General features: G+C 46.7%; 1 protein-coding gene across 2 annotated transcripts; it reads right to left on the bottom strand.

The window, feature by feature from the left end:
- Positions 1–3,520: 3,520 nt before the first annotated feature.
- Positions 3,521–14,017, bottom strand: ZNF641 (zinc finger protein 641). Of its 2 annotated transcripts, none has more exons than XM_068561635.1 (6): positions 13,939–14,017; positions 11,054–11,262; positions 10,337–10,428; positions 9,017–9,104; positions 8,106–8,219; positions 3,521–7,238 (listed from the first exon to the last, which is right to left on the bottom strand). In XM_068561635.1, the coding sequence occupies exons 2-6, from the start codon at positions 11,235–11,237 to the stop codon at positions 6,484–6,486; spliced, it is 1,233 nt and encodes a 410-aa protein (XP_068417736.1). In that variant the 5' UTR covers positions 11,238–11,262; positions 13,939–14,017; the 3' UTR covers positions 3,521–6,483. The 2 variants fall into 2 exon arrangements, with proteins under 2 accessions (XP_068417736.1, XP_068417735.1); XM_068561634.1 differs by having other exon boundaries at positions 9,017–9,146.
- Between the last annotated feature and the right edge of the window lie 2,426 nt (positions 14,018–16,443).

A 16,443-nucleotide genomic window follows, 5' to 3' on the forward strand; every position in this document is an offset into this window, starting at 1 on the left:
TTTGGTTAGGGGAAAGACCAGACATGTCAGAAGTTTTACTCCAAGTGCCTGGGGGGGAAGTAAGAGTGAACGCAAGAAAATGGTGAAACATATGCAGTACCAGGCAGGTGGCAAAACAGGCTGTCTGGTGTTAAGAACGCTGCAGAGGCAGATCACCCCCTAAGCAGTAGGATTGAAGCTCTTGAAGGCAACTCCCATGAAGAAGAGCAAAGCCTTTGGGCTGCACCCAGTGCCTGCAAAGTGATTCCCTCTCCCCACCCCAGTGAAGCTCCATGGGTGAGAGGCCATGTCAGTGGGTCACAGGCTGGTGGTTTTACCCAGGCCAGGTTTCCATGTTTTTTCCCCACACTGTTTCTTACCCTGTCCTCTTGATAGCCTCTACCAGATGCCCATCCTCTTCACCCTCAAAGGTGAATGCCTCTGGTGGACCCAGTTCCTGTCTAACCCCATCTGTGCAGGTTTCCTCTGGCTCCCCCCAAACTTCCAATAATTGCACATTTGTCTAGGGGGTCAGTTCAGTCACCACCACCACCTCAGGCTCCAGACTCAGGCTCAGCACTCTAAGGGTCTCTCAAGAGTGGATCAGCACTTAAACGACCCTGAGATGGAAGGCCTCCTTAAATTCATGTGCTAGGCCCTCACTCACCTCACCCTTGGCCCGGCCTGCTCAGCACTCTGCTCCCTGAGTCTCCAGAACAGGTTGCCTCCCTAGCTGATGGGAGTGACATCTGGGAGCCAAGACACTAGGAGGGAGGTGGGGAGGCCTAACTTGTGGCATCTTGAGGTGTATGTTTTGGGAGGGGCAGTGAGGGGCCCCTGCATGGCTGCGTGACTCCCCCTGGAGCTGTCTGGTGTTTCCCACTCCGCTGCAGCCTTTTTATCAGGAGAGAAGAGCTGAGAATGGAAGGGAGAGGAGAGGATGGAGAAAGGCAGTCAGCGACACAGCCAATACATCCTTTATTCAACTGACAGGGATCATACTGTATTAGAGATCTCGAAAGATACAGATGAAGGTCCCTGGTGGGGTAATCCTTGGGAAGTTCACTGTCCATCAGAGGGAACCAGGTCAGACAATAGCTAGAAATCTGGCAGGCACTAGGCTGTTGGGCTGGATGGCAAGTGGGCATACACCCCCAGAGTTGCCTGGAAGAGGGTCCTTTGGCGCACAGTGTCCTGAGGTGTGGCAGGAGAGTGGTGGCAGTGGAGGGGTCGGCTGAGGAACATGCTAAGTACAGGGGCCATCACCATACTCAGTCTTCCAGGCCTGGGACAGCCAGTGCCTGGGACGTAGTAAGCACGCAAAAAATGGAAACTTCATCAAGGGAAGAAGAGCCTGTAGGGAGGGAGTAAAGAGCCTGGATTTGGCAGTACAGGCAACCTTGGCCAAGTCCAGATGTGGGGAGATGTGTATGAGAGAGAGAGGCAGAGTGGGGAGATGGCGGCTGAGATGCTACAGCCAAGCCAAGAATCTGAGGGAAGAAAGTGGGAAATATGAGGAATGGACTCTGCTTAGTAGGCTTGATGACAGAAAAGAAACTGGACAATAGGCAGAGGGACAGGTAGCAAGTGGGCTCACGATGGAATGGAACTGGCTAGAAACTTGAAGCGAGAAACTACAATGGAAGAAGGATAGGAATTGGGAAGAACAAATACCCTTGGAAAGGTGTGCCATTCCCCAGGCAAAACAAAACAGAAAGCCAAATCAAACCAAACCACCTGAAAAAGAGAAGTGGGAGTGAAGAGTGGAGGAAGAGCTCTGCTTACTGGACGGAGGCTGTGGCAGGAAAGGAGAGAGGGAGAGCCTGAGGCCTGGAGTTGAAGAAAGCTGTAGCCAACCTTCTCTGCCTTAGGAGACGGGTTGATTGCCTTCCCCGAAGAAACCTGGGTTCACTCTAACCTTTTGACCTTGCAGAGCGCCACAGAGGTGGCAGGTTTGCAACTGTCCTCATGGGTATGTCTAGGAGAGGGGGTGGAGGAGGTATCAGGGCCAGGGCTTGCAAGACAGATCCCTTCCTGTAGCCTGAACTGGACAGAATCCTCAAAGCAGGAGGATGCAGTTTTGACATAGGCACCATGGCTTAATTGGTTACAACCTCTACCTAAGTAAACAGAGTCTAGGTTCAAATCTTGCTTGTGTCGTATCTTACTAAATGAGCCTGGTTTCCTCTTATGTCCTGGGGGCTCTCTAATCCTCCTGCTGCCCTTGCCCATGATTTGGGTTGGCCAAATCACAGTTAGGAATCCTCTGCATGGCCCCTGATTGGTCTCCAGTGCAATTGTAGGGTAGGAATACTTGGGTCCTTAGGGGCTTGAGACAGATGGCCTTACTCTCTACCTTTGTGCTGAATGCCCACCCCGCCTGCCTCCAGGGCAACTTATTAGGCCTGAAAAAGGACCAGATAACTAACAAAGGAGGACCATTTCTTTGGATTTTTCAGTTTTACATTGGATTTACCTTCTTTGAGGTGTCTGCTTTTTGTCTTTCCAGATTTCTAGACCCATGAATTCTCAGTACCCATTTAAGAAGCTCCAGCCCCAACCCCAACCAATTACAACAGCTTGGTAGTTACCCCACCACAGTTTCTGAAATTGGTGACTAACCCAGTTCTTTCACCGACTTAAGGGTGGGGGAATAACTTGGGACCCAAGAGGAATTGAACTGAGGAGCAACTAGCCTAGGATTTTGCAGAAAATAAATCTGAGAACAGGGGTGTGAAGATTCCATCTCTCCCTATTTGAAGATGGTTGAGGAACCACTGATTAAAATGGAATTTGAATCTCGTAGCCAGTAGTTCTTAAACTTGAGCCTACATCAAATACCCTGGTAGGTATGTTAAAAGACCGATTGCTGGGTTCCATCCCCAAAGTTTCTGATGCAATAGAAGTAAACTTTGCCATCTCAGGATCTCTAAGGGGCCTAAGGGAATAGATTTCACTTTTCCGTTGTTGCCCAACCCCACTCACCCCCATCCAGTGCACTCAACTGAATAGAGATGGAAAGAACTTGTCTTCTGGAACCTCTGGTTCTGAGTCAGCGCTCACCTTGCCCTTGATGGAAATAGGAAACAGTGGTTTGATTGTAGGAGTGCTGGAAAGGGGAGGATTTTGTCCCAAATTATCACCCCTTTGCTCCCTGAAGGCATAACATCACTTTAACAAGGGAAAATCTTTTCCTTTTTCCACTTCCACTATCAGAACTACAGCTTAAAATGTAGATAGCTCTGAGAAAGCTAACCCTTTGGTTACAATCTCCATTGTAACGGTTTCTTTGCAGAGATACTCTGATGGGGTGGAAAGGCAAGGATACTTGGGCTCTGAATAGGGTAGAGGCACCACACAGAGGGAAAAAGGTGACAGGTTCCTAAATATGGACTTCCCTATTTTACATTTTGCTCAGAGAGAACACGGAGATATTTTTTATTTAAAGGGGATAGGATAGGGTAGACATGTGGCAGAGGCAGTTGGGAGGAAGATGGGAGTGTTCCCTGTGGAAAAAATCACTCAAATCTCTTTGCCCAGCTGATGGCTGTTGCTTATTTTATTTTTCGTCCAAGGGAAGTGGTGTTGGACGGAGGTAGAGAAGACAGCAGTACAGTAGAAATGACCTAAAGGGATGCCCCTTCGGCAGAATGCCCTTAGATGCCATGTTGCCTTTCAGTTGGGTGCTATGAGTGCACCTACACTTTGGGGGCTTCACTTTCTCACCTTACAATTACTAAAACAGATCAAAGGCTGGAGGTTAACACCTGGTTATTAAGAGGCATGATCCGATGGTATGGACAGTCACCTCATACAAGTCTTTAAAACAAGGTTCGTGAGGAGCTGGATTTGTCAGCATGTCATATGAATTTTTTTAAAAACATAGAGTAGAATGTAAGCAATACACTTCCAGTCATTAAAGACTAGACACTCCTTATATCCTATCGCCTCTGGTATCTTAGTGCTTAAAATGTTTAGTGATCCTTGCCTTGTAATTCTTGACACAAATATATAATGACCATATTGGGTCAGGGTGACTCCTTTCTTTGACCCCCGTTTAGTGAATCCATGGATGGGCTCTGAACCTGTTAAATGTGTATGCAAAACTGAGTGAATTACTAATATCTTTTTTTCCTCAAAAGTGAGTTTATGGTTTTTTGTCAGATTCTCAAAAGGGCCTGTGATCCAAAACAGGTTCTGAACCATTGCTCACATAGAGCTGATTTGTATTAATGAATGAGGCATAGTGGGAGGGTAAAAGAAATGGCATAGTCCAGTTTTGCCAGTGGAACCCAGTATTTTCCTGTGCCCTGGGGCATCTCCTAATACTGATCCTAAAATGCTCCTGTCTCTGAGGACCTGGGACAAGGATGCCTTACAAAGAAAGGGCTGGCCATTTTGCTCTATTCATAGGAACATAAGCAAGAGAAGTACATTCTAGGCAAAGAGGGAAGGCTGCTCTGAGCAGAAGGGAGGTAGGGGCTGGGTTGCTCAAGTCATACCCACTCTAAGAAGCCCAGTGAGCAAAATGACCCTATTTTTGGCTCCATTTGGGCCCAGGACTCTAAGGAGCTATGATTCACCCAGTTTTTCCTAAGCAAGTGGAACAGTCATTAAACTAGACTGTTGCAGCTAACTTCCTCTTGCCTCTCTGGTTAATTCCACCAACTGTGGTTGAGAAATGTGTGTTAAGGAAAAACCAGAATCTAAGCATTAAAGAGAAAATATCCCACTTCCATCCTCTTTGCTTTTCTCCCTCCCTAACCCCAAACTGCTCTTACATACAAGGTAATTTTTAAATGATAAGATTGGTATTAACACATCATCAACAAAGAGAAACAATGACCAACTCATCAACTAATGGATGCTAGAATACTTATGCAAGTTCTGGAGTTGGAGAGTCTTAGGGCAGACACCTTTCCAGAATTGGGAGGAAAACCAACCAGAAAGCTCATTACCCTGCATCAGCTGAATAGCTAAGCCACAGCCATTTCCCCTAAAGTTCTGTTTAGGGGAATGAGATCCACAAGAATAACTCTGCCCCCTTGATGAGGCAGTCAAGGTCAAACAAGAGTGGTGATAACAACCTGCAAGCACTGTGACTCCTGCCTTAATTTCCCAGCACTTAAAACAAGACCAAAAAATCCACTAAGCACAAAGCTTCTATATGTACCTTGCTTGAAATCAGTAAGAAACAGCTCACCTCACTGAGGGTGTCTCTTTCTCTCTCCACTTTGGCAAAAAGAATCTGTGGACCACAGATTCAGACCTAGACTTAAATATCCACAGTTGTCTTGATCTCAGTGATACTGGGGAAGGCTTTATACCTCAACTCCCACAACTTGACCCTTTCCACTAGGGCTCCCTTAATCACTCAGCTTACTTACTATCTTGAAACAAAACAAAAAAATCCTTACAATCCCCACCACCCTCATCCCCAGAACATAGCCCCTAGAAAATCTAGCTTATACAGTTTGCACTTTGCATGCTCTCTTCAAAGACCCTGCACACAGATACACAGACACATAAAGACACTGTCAAGAGGAAAGGGGTCTGTTCAAGGGGATAAAGTATTTTTCTTCTGTGTGGGCCTGGGTTACTTGGGGGTATAAGGTCCATCTCTTAGCACTGTAGTGTGGTGTCTCAGCTGGATATATGTATATGCAGGGTGAAGGGAGCAGGAACAGGGGTGAGAAGGTTATTGTTTCTGTTTTTCAGCAGGTTGGGTGAGAGGTGTGGATGTATATTCAGATGATCGGTGTAAGGATGATGGGCCCACACAAGAATGAGGTCTGCCCCTCAGCTTTCATCTGGATAAAAAAGGGGGCTCTGGGTGCCTGATCACTATCTCTTTCCTGTTTCCTCGTTACTCTCTAACCCAGTGTTCACCAGTATGTTTTCATGGAGTCACCAGTTCTGTGGGATGTGAGATAAAAAGGATACTGAAGTCAAATAAATTTAGGAAACACTGCATTAAAAGAGGCTTAACCATTTGCTCTACTGCATAAATTTTCAGAGCCTTTAATATGCCAATATGGTCTTTCTCTTCATATATATATATATATATATATATAGAGAGAGAGAGAGAGAGAGAGAGAGAGAGAGAGAGAGGGAGAGAGAGAGAGAATAGTTATGTTATGGAAGGGTGATACTCAAAATATTTAATGACTGGTATGGCATAAGCTCCAACCAACCAATCCAAGCAGTTTGGGCCTTAGCCAAAAACTGCTGGTACCACTGTACCCTGGAGAATGGGCTCAGGCTGAATATCAGCCCATGCAGTAGGCACTGTTTCCCAAAAGTTTTGCCCAAAGAACTCTACTTTATGTGGCATCTCATAGAACTGGTGAGAAATACTCTGGCCAATGCTGGAACCTCATCTTTCTAGGGATGGACTGGGACTCATGACTCTGGCCACAGGGGTGCAGGAGAGGGTCAGCTCTGGCAGAGACTCCTGGTAGCACCGGTTGAAAGACGTGACCACAGCTGCAACAGAAACAGATTTCAAAAGACAGATGTCCCTCTGTCCCAGCTGCTCCGGGGACTCTGTCCCTGGTGGGTCAGCAGGTGCCTGTCCAGGTGGTGTTTACGGCCGAAGCTCTTCTCACAGCGCGGGCACTGGAAGGGCTTCTCCCCGGTGTGCGTCAGCCAGTGTCTCACCAGGTGGTGCCGTCGGCCAAAGCTCTTCCCACACTCAGTGCACACGTGGCACTTTGGCACTGGCGGAGCGCGCTGCCGCTTCCGAGCCCCAGGGCTCTCTGCAACCTCTTGGCCCCTGCAGGGTTTGCCTTCTGCGTGTACTCTCTGGTGGCTGGCCAGATGGGAGTTGCATCGGAAATTCTTGCCACACTCAGAGCACTTGCTGGGCTTGTCATGTAGGTGGGTTTTCTGGTGTCGGATCAGGTGATGTCTTCTCCCAAAGCTCTTCTCACACTTGAGGCAGCTGTAGGGCCTCTCCCCAGTGTGTGTTTGCTGGTGCCTGGCAAGGTGGGAGCCCCACACAAACTGTTTCCCACACTGGGGGCATGTGTGCGGTCTTAACAGGGAATCCATTTCTGTGCTACACAGAAGGTTTGAGAAGCTATCTTCCTGAAGAAACGGTGGGCCAAGGAGCATGCCTCTGGAGCTCCTGGGCATGGAATCCCAGCTCTCATCCTGCTCTGGGTTCCAGAGAACGGTATCTTCAGACACACTAGATAACATTCTGGGAGGTTCTGCTTCTAGTTCAGGGGTATCCCCTTCGTGCTCACTTCCATCTCCTGTGGAGAAGGGAAAATACCGACCCCAAGAGGGGAGTCACAAGGGAGTACCCCAGGACCTGAGTCATAGGTGAGGTTGTATGATGCCTATTAGGGCCTAAACCTCACCCCATAAAGGCTGAGAGAACATACTTTAATGTTGTATAAGACAGTGCAAGAGGTACAGAGGTTAAAAGCCTAGCCTTAGGAGACAGATACCCAATTTTGAATCTCAGCTTTCCCACTTAACTTCTGTAGGCTTTCCTTTCTTCTTCTGTAAAATGGGGATCATTATAAGATAGATGTTATAAGACAGATAGGATAGTACCTGCATATAGTAAGCACTAGTAAATGGTCTATGCTATTGTTGTTATTTATTACTGTTATTTATTTAGCACTTAAAAAAAAACTATTAATCACCATCTTCCTGCCTAAGCATAGATGGAGAGAGTTAAGAAGTGTGCTACAATCGTCACTGGCTGGGTGACCACCTGTCAGCACTAGAGACATTGTGGAAGGCATTTCCACAATGGGTGGCAGGTTGAACAACAACAATTAACATTTATTGAGTGCTTATTATGTGGCTGGTACTGTTCTACTATGGTTACGTATTTAAATCTCACAATAATTTATAGATGAGGAACCCAAAGATAAGTTAATTACTTTTCCAAGGTTCCACAGGTATGGTCCTGGATTCAGATCCACAAAGTTTAGCTCCAGAGCCTGCCCTCTAAACCATTGTGTTACACCGTCTTGCTTTTGAAGAAAAAGATCTCTAAACCTTTCAGTACTATAACTCTCTGAGGCAGAGGAGGGATTAGAGGGACATGTAATGATGAAACTCCAAAAGGGGTGAAGGCCGTGGCTGAGTGTATTCTACGTCATTACCTGTATATGTGACCTTCAGAATGTCCCTCTCTTCTAAGTCCTGGGGGTCAGGAACCCATTGTTCTTCCCCTCCTTCTAGTTGAGAAAGCATATCCAGTTTGGGGATTGGAAATCCTGCCCATGGGAAAGGAAAACAGAGATGTCAATTAGTTCAACCATAATTCTCATTTCTGAAAAAAGCTGTTTCCTAGATTATTCCTTGGAACTCTATAGATAGAAAAGGCCAGGGGACTTCCCTGGTGGTACAGCGGTTAAGACTCCATGCTCCCAAGGCAGGGGGCCCGGGTTCGATCCCTGGTCAGGGAACTAGATCCCGCGTGCCGCAGCTAAGACCCAGCGCAACCACATCAGCAGAGAAATATTAGAAAAAAAAAAAGATAGAAGGCCAGATACAAGCCTTTCCCTCTTCCCCCCTCCCGTTTCTGTTCAGTCCCTCTTCTTTCTTTCAGAAAATCATACTTTCTTCCCAATGAGTGTTCTCTTCCACTCAAAGTTCAAGTACTTCCAGTCCAACTGTCTTTTCTGGTCATAACTTCACTTAATTAGCCCTACTGCAGCTGTCTCACCACCTACACTCCCATCTTTCCCTAGGTGGTTTCTGAGTTTCCAAGGACTCAGTTCCATCTCTTAGGTGTCCTTCTCTCTGCTTTGAAAGAACCTCCCAATTCCCAACCACGAAGAGCCTAAAGTTCTCTTCTCTAATAATTCACATCATTTTGTTGTTTTTAAAAATATGACACTTTACTTCCTTTCCCTTTGAATTAACTCTAGCGTTCTTTCTCTAGTGGAAGCCTAGACAGATTCTCTGCCTAGAAAAGAACCCCAAATAGACGCTCTCCAACAGCCCTGGAGCAGATGACTCCATTCTCCCAGAGTACAGTCATTTAGTGGCTGGGGAAGGTCATGCTTACTTAGAGAGACCACTATCCCACAGTTTTCCTGCATGACGTATTCTCCATAAAAGTCTGTCTGAGAAGGGTCCAGGCTCCGCCACTCCTCCTGAGAGAAACACAGTGACACATCCTTGATGGTTACCAGGCCCTGAAACAGAATGTAGCATCATCTGTCAGTAGCTGTTCCTTAAGGAAAATGGGTTCTCAGTATAAAAGGCTGAGGTAGTAGTAGAGGGGAGAGGGCAAGAGAGTGTCTAGAAAAAGAACTGCCCAGAGGTCCCTGGGCAGGGCACATGGTTTTGGTGAAGAGGAAATGAGGAAAGGGGTAAAGGTAATGGTCCGTGAATGAGCGAGGATAACGGCTGTAGAGGAGTTTCCCAAATTGGGACCATGAGAAGCTGGAGGCACCACAAACTCTTTGGTCCCTCTGTTTAGTTACAGGTGTCTGCCCAGTCTCTTCTCACCGGCCTTATTCTTTTCCTTGTAGAAACCGTGTACTAGCTCCTCCTTTCTCCACTTGACCTCTCCTTTCCTATCAGCACAAGAGAATATAGATAAAATATTCTTTCTTGCCCCCTTCCCCTATTATGCCATATCCTTATCTTTTAAGGCAGCATAGTGTGGCAGTTAGGAGCCCAGATTCTGGAGCCAAATGACTCCTAGCTCTGCTTCTTATTAGCAGTATGACCTTACACAAGTGCCTTAATCTTCTCCTGTCCAATTTTCTCATCTGTAAAATGGGGATAACTGAGTTTCTCTCAGGGTAAAATGAGTTAATATACATAAAGCACTCAGACAACAGCAAGCATGGTAAGCACTTTGGGAGTATGGATACTACTACTACTATTATTACTGTCTTCCCATGGCTCTCCCCTTGCCTTCTGAATCTAAACCTGTTTTCTCTCTCTGGCTCTGCCCCTTTTTACATCTTTCTATCTTCTATTCTTTTCCCTAAATGCTCTATCATCCACCCAATCCTGTCTACTTTATGTTCTTCCAAGCTTCCTTCAGGTCCTCTTTTCCTAATCTTTCCAGATTTATTTCTTAAAGGACATTAATGAATTGTTCTTAAATTCCCTCTGTGGCTAGCACAGCCATCCATTAAAAAACAAAACAAAACACCGAACCTCTAGGAATTCCCTTCTTCTCATCATGCCTCCATTCATTTTTTAAAAGGGTATTATGAGCCCCTTGGAAAGGGATAGAATCTGTTCAGACATAAAATGGACATACCATTAGTGGTCATGTGAAATGACAAATCAATGGAATGACGCAAAGGCTGTAGAAAAGCAGCGTTGAGAAAACCCTGAGAGAGGCCAAGGGAAGAACACAGCCCACCTGTGATCCAGCTGCAAGAAGTGCAGCTGCCATCTCCCAATCTCCAGTGCTCCCTTCCTGGGGAATGGCAGGAACCCAGGGAGCCGACTGAGCTGGTGAGGGGAGAGAGGAACCATTAGAGCTGGAGCATCCATCCTTTCCCAATTAGAGCCTGGGCCCTATTTTAGAGGGGCTTAAGGGTCACATTTTTTTTTCTGTATCTTCACCCATTGGTAAGACTCAAATGCATAAATGTAGTAGAAAAGACTCTCCCTCAAAATATCCTGAAAGGGTACTGAGTGGTTGTTAGTAGAGAATCTATCTCATCCATTTCTACTCGACTAGCTGTGGTTTGAATTTATATTATTTGAATGTAATTTTCATCTTGTAAAGTGCATTTTAGTGAGTGTGTTTTCCAACAGCAGTCAGTGTTTCTGTCACTTCCTTTGTTTCCCATATTTGTTACCACTAACCATGTAGCATGTGGAGGGAGTGATTATGCAAGAAACGGGAGAAGCCCAGTTACATGGTTTGCAGAATCCAGGTGTTCATTATATTAATATTTCTGTGACCAGAGCCCATAAGTTCCTTGTATTTCTGTGACCTAGTCCTGGTACTGACTATGCTGTTCAGTCAGTCCATGGCAATTTGGGGATTTTTAACTCTACTTTTTCAACAGAGATTAGAAGACTATTCTCTGCACTGTGCTTCCCACACACACCCCCTCCGGGCTCTCACCCTTCTCCTGAAGCGACTGTGGCTCCTCTTCAAGGTCACAGCACAGGTGCTCCAGTGGCCCTGGTGCTGTTCTCCATGGCCCCTCTTCCTGGCTTCCCCTTTCCACCTGGGGCTCTGCTCCATCCAGCTGAACACTCATTGATTCCCATCCTGTCCCCAGGGCTGCTGTCTGTTCTGAAAGCATTTTTGCTACAAACCCAAATTGTGACCTGGAACAAATTCATATCAGTTATGCCCATGAAAATGGAAAGGGGTGATATTCCTAAGGGAGTTATGGAGAACAGCCCAGGGAGAAAAGATGACACTGGATAGGAGGAGCTTGATGAAAGATGAACTTTAAAAGCTTGATGTGTTCCAATCAATTGAACCTGAGCCAGAAAAGAGCAGGTGCTACATAGCAAAGTCACAAATGTTTATTTTGGGGCTGGAAGAACTTCATTAAAAAAAAAAAAAAAAAAAAAGAACAATCCTGGAAATTCAAAAGCTATCAATTAATTTCAACAACTGAAAATACTTAACTGGAAATTTCAACCACTGAATGTAAGCAATCTGGAAATATGCAGGACGGGATGCAAACAGACTTGCACTCAACAAAAACAGATGTAATTACACATAAGATTTTCTGCCACAAATCCCATTCTCATCAGTTAGTCTAGAATGAAATGATTACTATACGTAGAAGTCCTAGTCAAAGGGTGTATTTTTTATGAGGCTGTACCAAATGGTGCCTTACTTAGGACAAGCCTCAACAAACAGACATATAACTTGTCACTCTGTTGTAGAAAAAGAGAACTGGTAGTAAATATGGTAGAAAGATCAATAACTTGGAAAGCAGGTATAAGACTCTAAAGCAACCCTAAAAGATAAGAGAAACTGTTGGTCAGTTAATGTCTGATTGAGAAAAGAAAAAAAGAACAGAAAGGGTTTGGACTAGGTAGAAAAAGGGGAAGCAGGTGCTGCTAACATGACCCTGGGGTGAATTAACAGCCCTGTGATTTAAGACACAAGAAAGAACCTGAGACACAGGATAGAACCAGTCAGATCTCATTATAAAAACGTATTCAATTTTAAAGAAGCGTATGGTGAAGCCAGAGTGTGTTCCATCAGAAGAAACAAAAGTGAAGAAAGGGATGGGAAATATGTACATTGGGGGAAAGCTCAAAACAATGGACATAGTCTTCTCTTGACTAGGGAAGAAGGCTGATGAATGATGCTGCCAATGAATAAAAGAGAGAGATGTTTTCTATCTCTATGTAGATCTCTTCTCTTGATTGCAAGAGAAGCGATTTAGGTTAGATTAAAAAAAAATTCCTAATAATCCTGCAGTGCATAGGACCTGGTTGAAGGCTTTTTGCTCTGGACATCTTAGGAGCAGGACAGGTTGTATTGTGATAGCGGTCTCCCTGCCTTACAGCAGGGAAATAGTCTATGAGACTGAGAAGAGCCCCTTTTTGCTTGGCAACATCATATTTTTGATTCTTACTCAATGCCCAAGCAGTCAGAGCCAGTGAAAGTCTTCCACAAACAGGTCAGAACCTTGGTAACTGTTCTGGCTCACTCGTATCCATCCAAAAACATTTGCAAGAATCCAGGAGCCCAGGATAGGTAATGACAACTGTCAAGTTGTTCATTTTCTTGCCTATTTGTCTTCGACAAAAGAGGTAGGTGGGAACTCTAAGCTCAATGCACAGGAAGGGAACAAATTTCCCTTTCATCTCAGAAGTCCAGAGATGTCTCAGGGCCTCATGGGAGCATCCTGGACTGATTCCCAGCTTACAAGGTTTCCTTTTCAGAGACTTCTCATGAGAAAGGAAAATTCCCAATAAAGCAATAAAGGGAAAGTTCCATCTTAGCTTTTTCCTCTGACTTCCAGCCCCTGTATTCACTTCACTTTTAACATGTAAAGCATGGATTCCCCCTCTTCACCAGATGTCTTCCTCATTCTCTAGCTCCGTTGGAAAGTCCTCCTTCAGGACTTTACCTCTAGGTAAATATCTGGACACCTGACACCCACTTCTCCATCTCTCCAGCAGCAGAGTCCCTTGATAGGAAGCCTCTTTCACAGGCCAGATGTGAGCCTCTCCAGACCACTGACAGAAAACCTGTGGAAGTGCTAGCAGAAATATCAGCAAAGGAGGGGGCAGGTACTTGTCCTCAGACTGCATTTGCTAAAATATATGCTCTCTCACAGCCAGCACCTGGGCAGTTAAGGTGTCAGCCCTAACCTGGTTTCTCCCGGCTCCAGGATGATCCCAGGCCTACTGGAGTCGGGGTTCTAAGACTTTCACTTCCCCCTTTTCCTCACATATCTGGGGGGCATGGCACCTGTAGAAGTTGGTTTCTGCAGCGAATGTTGTTGGATAGAGAAAGGGCCATGCTACCGAAATGAGTAGTCCAAGGACACAGGGACAGTCGCGCTGTCAGAGAAGCCTGGCCCCTGCCCTGGGCGGGGCGTGGGCGGGACGGGCGCCCGCTCCGGAGTAAGGTTGCTTCTTCCCTCCTTGTCACAGTGCCCCTGGAGAGGGTCAGATTTCAGAGAACCCGAGAGAGGCAGAGCTGGAGCAGGGGAAGTGAGGTCAGAAAACAGGTTTCTCGTGAACTGGGGCATGAGCAAGTGAAGAAAAAGGAGCCGCGGGGTAACCTGCGCGCGGTGACAGCGGCGGGAACCCGCGGGGCCTGACAGCGACGATGTGGGGACGGGGAGACAGGAGAGGGGCGAGCACAGAATGTCAGTGTGGCCGACCCCCGCCCCCCAGAATGGCAGCGACCCAGAGGCCGCGACGACCCTCCTCCCCGCCCCCACGGGTGACCGGCCCCACTCACCGCCCCGGGAAGCCAGGCGTCCCTCCCTCCAGCCGCGACTCCCTCCGCCCGGCCCCACTCACCCCGGTCGTCTTGGCCTGCGGCCCGGTGCCTCCCTCCCGGGCGCCGCCTGCCCCTCCCCTCCGCCCTCGCTGCCTTGGAGCCGGCGGCCGCGGAGCCAGCGACAGGCGGAGACGGCGGCCCGGCGGGCGCGGGCGGGGCGGGCACAGGAAATCCCCGCCCGCTTCCGGGGCTCGGCGGCCGCGGCGGCGCCGAGGCGGGTGGGGGCCGGGGCGGGGGACGGGCTGCGGCTCCAGGGCCCCGAGGCGGCCCGGCCCCGCATCTCGGCGCCCGCCGCCCCTGGACGCCGCGGGCCCAGGCGCCAGGATCCCGGCCGACCTTGGCGGCTCGCCCCCGCGCTCTCCCTGACTGACCATCTTCCGTCCCGGCCACGCGGCCTCCCGCGGGGTCCTTTGCACACAGGTTCATTAATTACCTCGACATTTAACAACCGCTCCTCACATGCCAACGATCTCTGGAGAGAGATTTCTCGAGACAACGGTCTGGAATTCCTCAAGGAACTCACCTTCTAGGTTTCAAGATAGCCAGGGTGATGACAAGGGACTGGAGAGAGCGTTGAGGAGGAATCACTAATTCTGAACGAGGTTGACTTCACCAAGACGTGTGTCTGAAGTCGGCCTTGGCGGCTGCATTGTCCGATTTGCGGGAGCCACCAGCCTCCGGATTGAGGTGTGTTGTAACATACACACCAGATTTAGAAGACGTAATTAACAAAATGTACAATAGCCAATAAGCAATATTTTGAATATGTTCGGCTAAAATGTATTGATATTCACTTCATCTACTTCTTTCAACTTTTTTTTTTTTTGTATTTAGTAATCTTTTATTTATTTATTTTTATATTTATTCTTGGCTGTGTTGGGTCTTCGTTTGTGTGCCAGGGCCTTCTCCAGTTGCGGCAAGCGGGGGCCACTCTTCATCGCGGTGCGCGGGCCTCTTCACTATCGCGGCCTCTCGTTGCGGAGCACAGGCTCCAGACGCGCAGGCTCAGTAGTTGTGGCTCACGGGCCCAGCTGCTCCGCGGCATGTGGGATCTTCCCAGACCAGGGCCCGAACCCGTGTCCCTTACATTAGCAGGCAGATTCTCAACCACTGCGCCACCAGGGAAGCCCCAACATTTTAAATATGGGTACTAAGGTGTTTAAATTATATTTGCGGCTTACATTATATTTCTACTGGACAAAGCTACCTCGAAGCATTAGACAGATTTGACTGGAAAAGATGAGAAAGGGCCTACAAAACAGAATAAACAGATTACTATTAGAATCTGTTTATAATCTACAAGTCACATTCATTACTTCATCATCCGAACAATTCTGTACAATTTTATTTTATAGACTTAAAAAATAAGTGACTCACTTAAGGTCATAGGTTACAAACATTCCTTTAATATATATTTATTTTTTGCTATGTGCCAGGCACTGTAACTAAATCCTGTAAGTCAACGGTCCCAAAGGAATTGCCTGTCTGTGGATTCAAGAACTCAGTCCGTGGAAACACATGTCAACAAATATTTGCAATAAAATGTGACAAATGCTAAAGTGGAGGAATATACTTTGCACTAGGAGCAAAGAAGTTAACATGTATGGGTGGGAGGTCAGAGAAGGCCTGACAGAAGTCTTGAGGGAGAGAAGAGTGGGGAGGGCTCCATTAATGAAAAAGAGGAGAAAGTGCTAGACATGCAGTTGAGAAAGGGTATAGACCATGTTCTAGAGCAGATCATAGGGTATTTGGGGGAGGTGGTAAAGCCAGGATTTGTATCTCAGGTCCTGGAACTAAGTCCAGGGGTTCTTTGCATTTATGTTTCCACAGGTGAGAAATACAAGGTATGTTAATCTCGGTATGTTAACAATACCAGTGTCTCAGTGGTTTAACATAATAAAAGCTTATGTTTCACATAAGTCACAGTGTGTAGCAGGCTTGTTGGAGCCAGTGGGTGGGGTGTCTGCTCCTTGCAATCATGGAAAGACCAGGTTTCTTCTATCTTGTGGTTCCACCATCCCCTGTTGCCTTGGAATCATCCAATCTGTGGGCTTCAGGTAAGGGAGGAAAGCTGTGGCTGACTTATTGGAGATATCAGGGGCCAGCCCTGGAAGTGCTGTACATCATTTTCACCCATTTCCTTAGCCAGAATTCATGACTAAGGTGCATGATCATACGGCTCCACCTAACTGCAGGGGTGGCTGTAAAGTGTGTGCACCCCAGTAGAAAAGGAAATGGGGTTTGATGAACAATTAGCATTGCCTCTGTCACACATATAATTAAATTAAATTAAATAACCAAGCTGACTTTACTTGAAAGAGAGATTTGGGGAGAGCTGCCAGATTATATCAAAAAAGGAAAGAAAAAGGAGGCAAAATAGTCATCTTTGGCCTGATGGCACAATAATGGGTCATTAATATTTAATAAACATCTACTTTATGTGAGAACTTTGTTTTTTAACATCAGAGGGAAAAAAATATAAAATACCTTTATATTTAGCTTATTAGCTTTAATGTGCCATCTCT

This window comes from Eschrichtius robustus, chromosome 13 (assembly GCF_028021215.1).
Source record: "Eschrichtius robustus isolate mEscRob2 chromosome 13, mEscRob2.pri, whole genome shotgun sequence".
Lineage (NCBI taxonomy): Eukaryota > Metazoa > Chordata > Mammalia > Artiodactyla > Eschrichtiidae > Eschrichtius > Eschrichtius robustus.

Coding starts and splice junctions, on each gene's coding strand:
- ZNF641 (XM_068561634.1), bottom strand. CDS start 11,237: ATGCTTTCAGAACAGACAGCAGCCCTGGGGACAGGATGGGAATCAATG. Junction 10,429..11,053: donor ACAGTCGCTTCAGGAGAAGG/GTGAGAGCCCGG, acceptor TCCCCTCACCAG/CTCAGTCGGCTCCCTGGGTT. Junction 7,239..8,105: donor TCTGAAGGTCACATATACAG/GTAATGACGTAG, acceptor CCTTCTCCACAG/GAGATGGAAGTGAGCACGAA.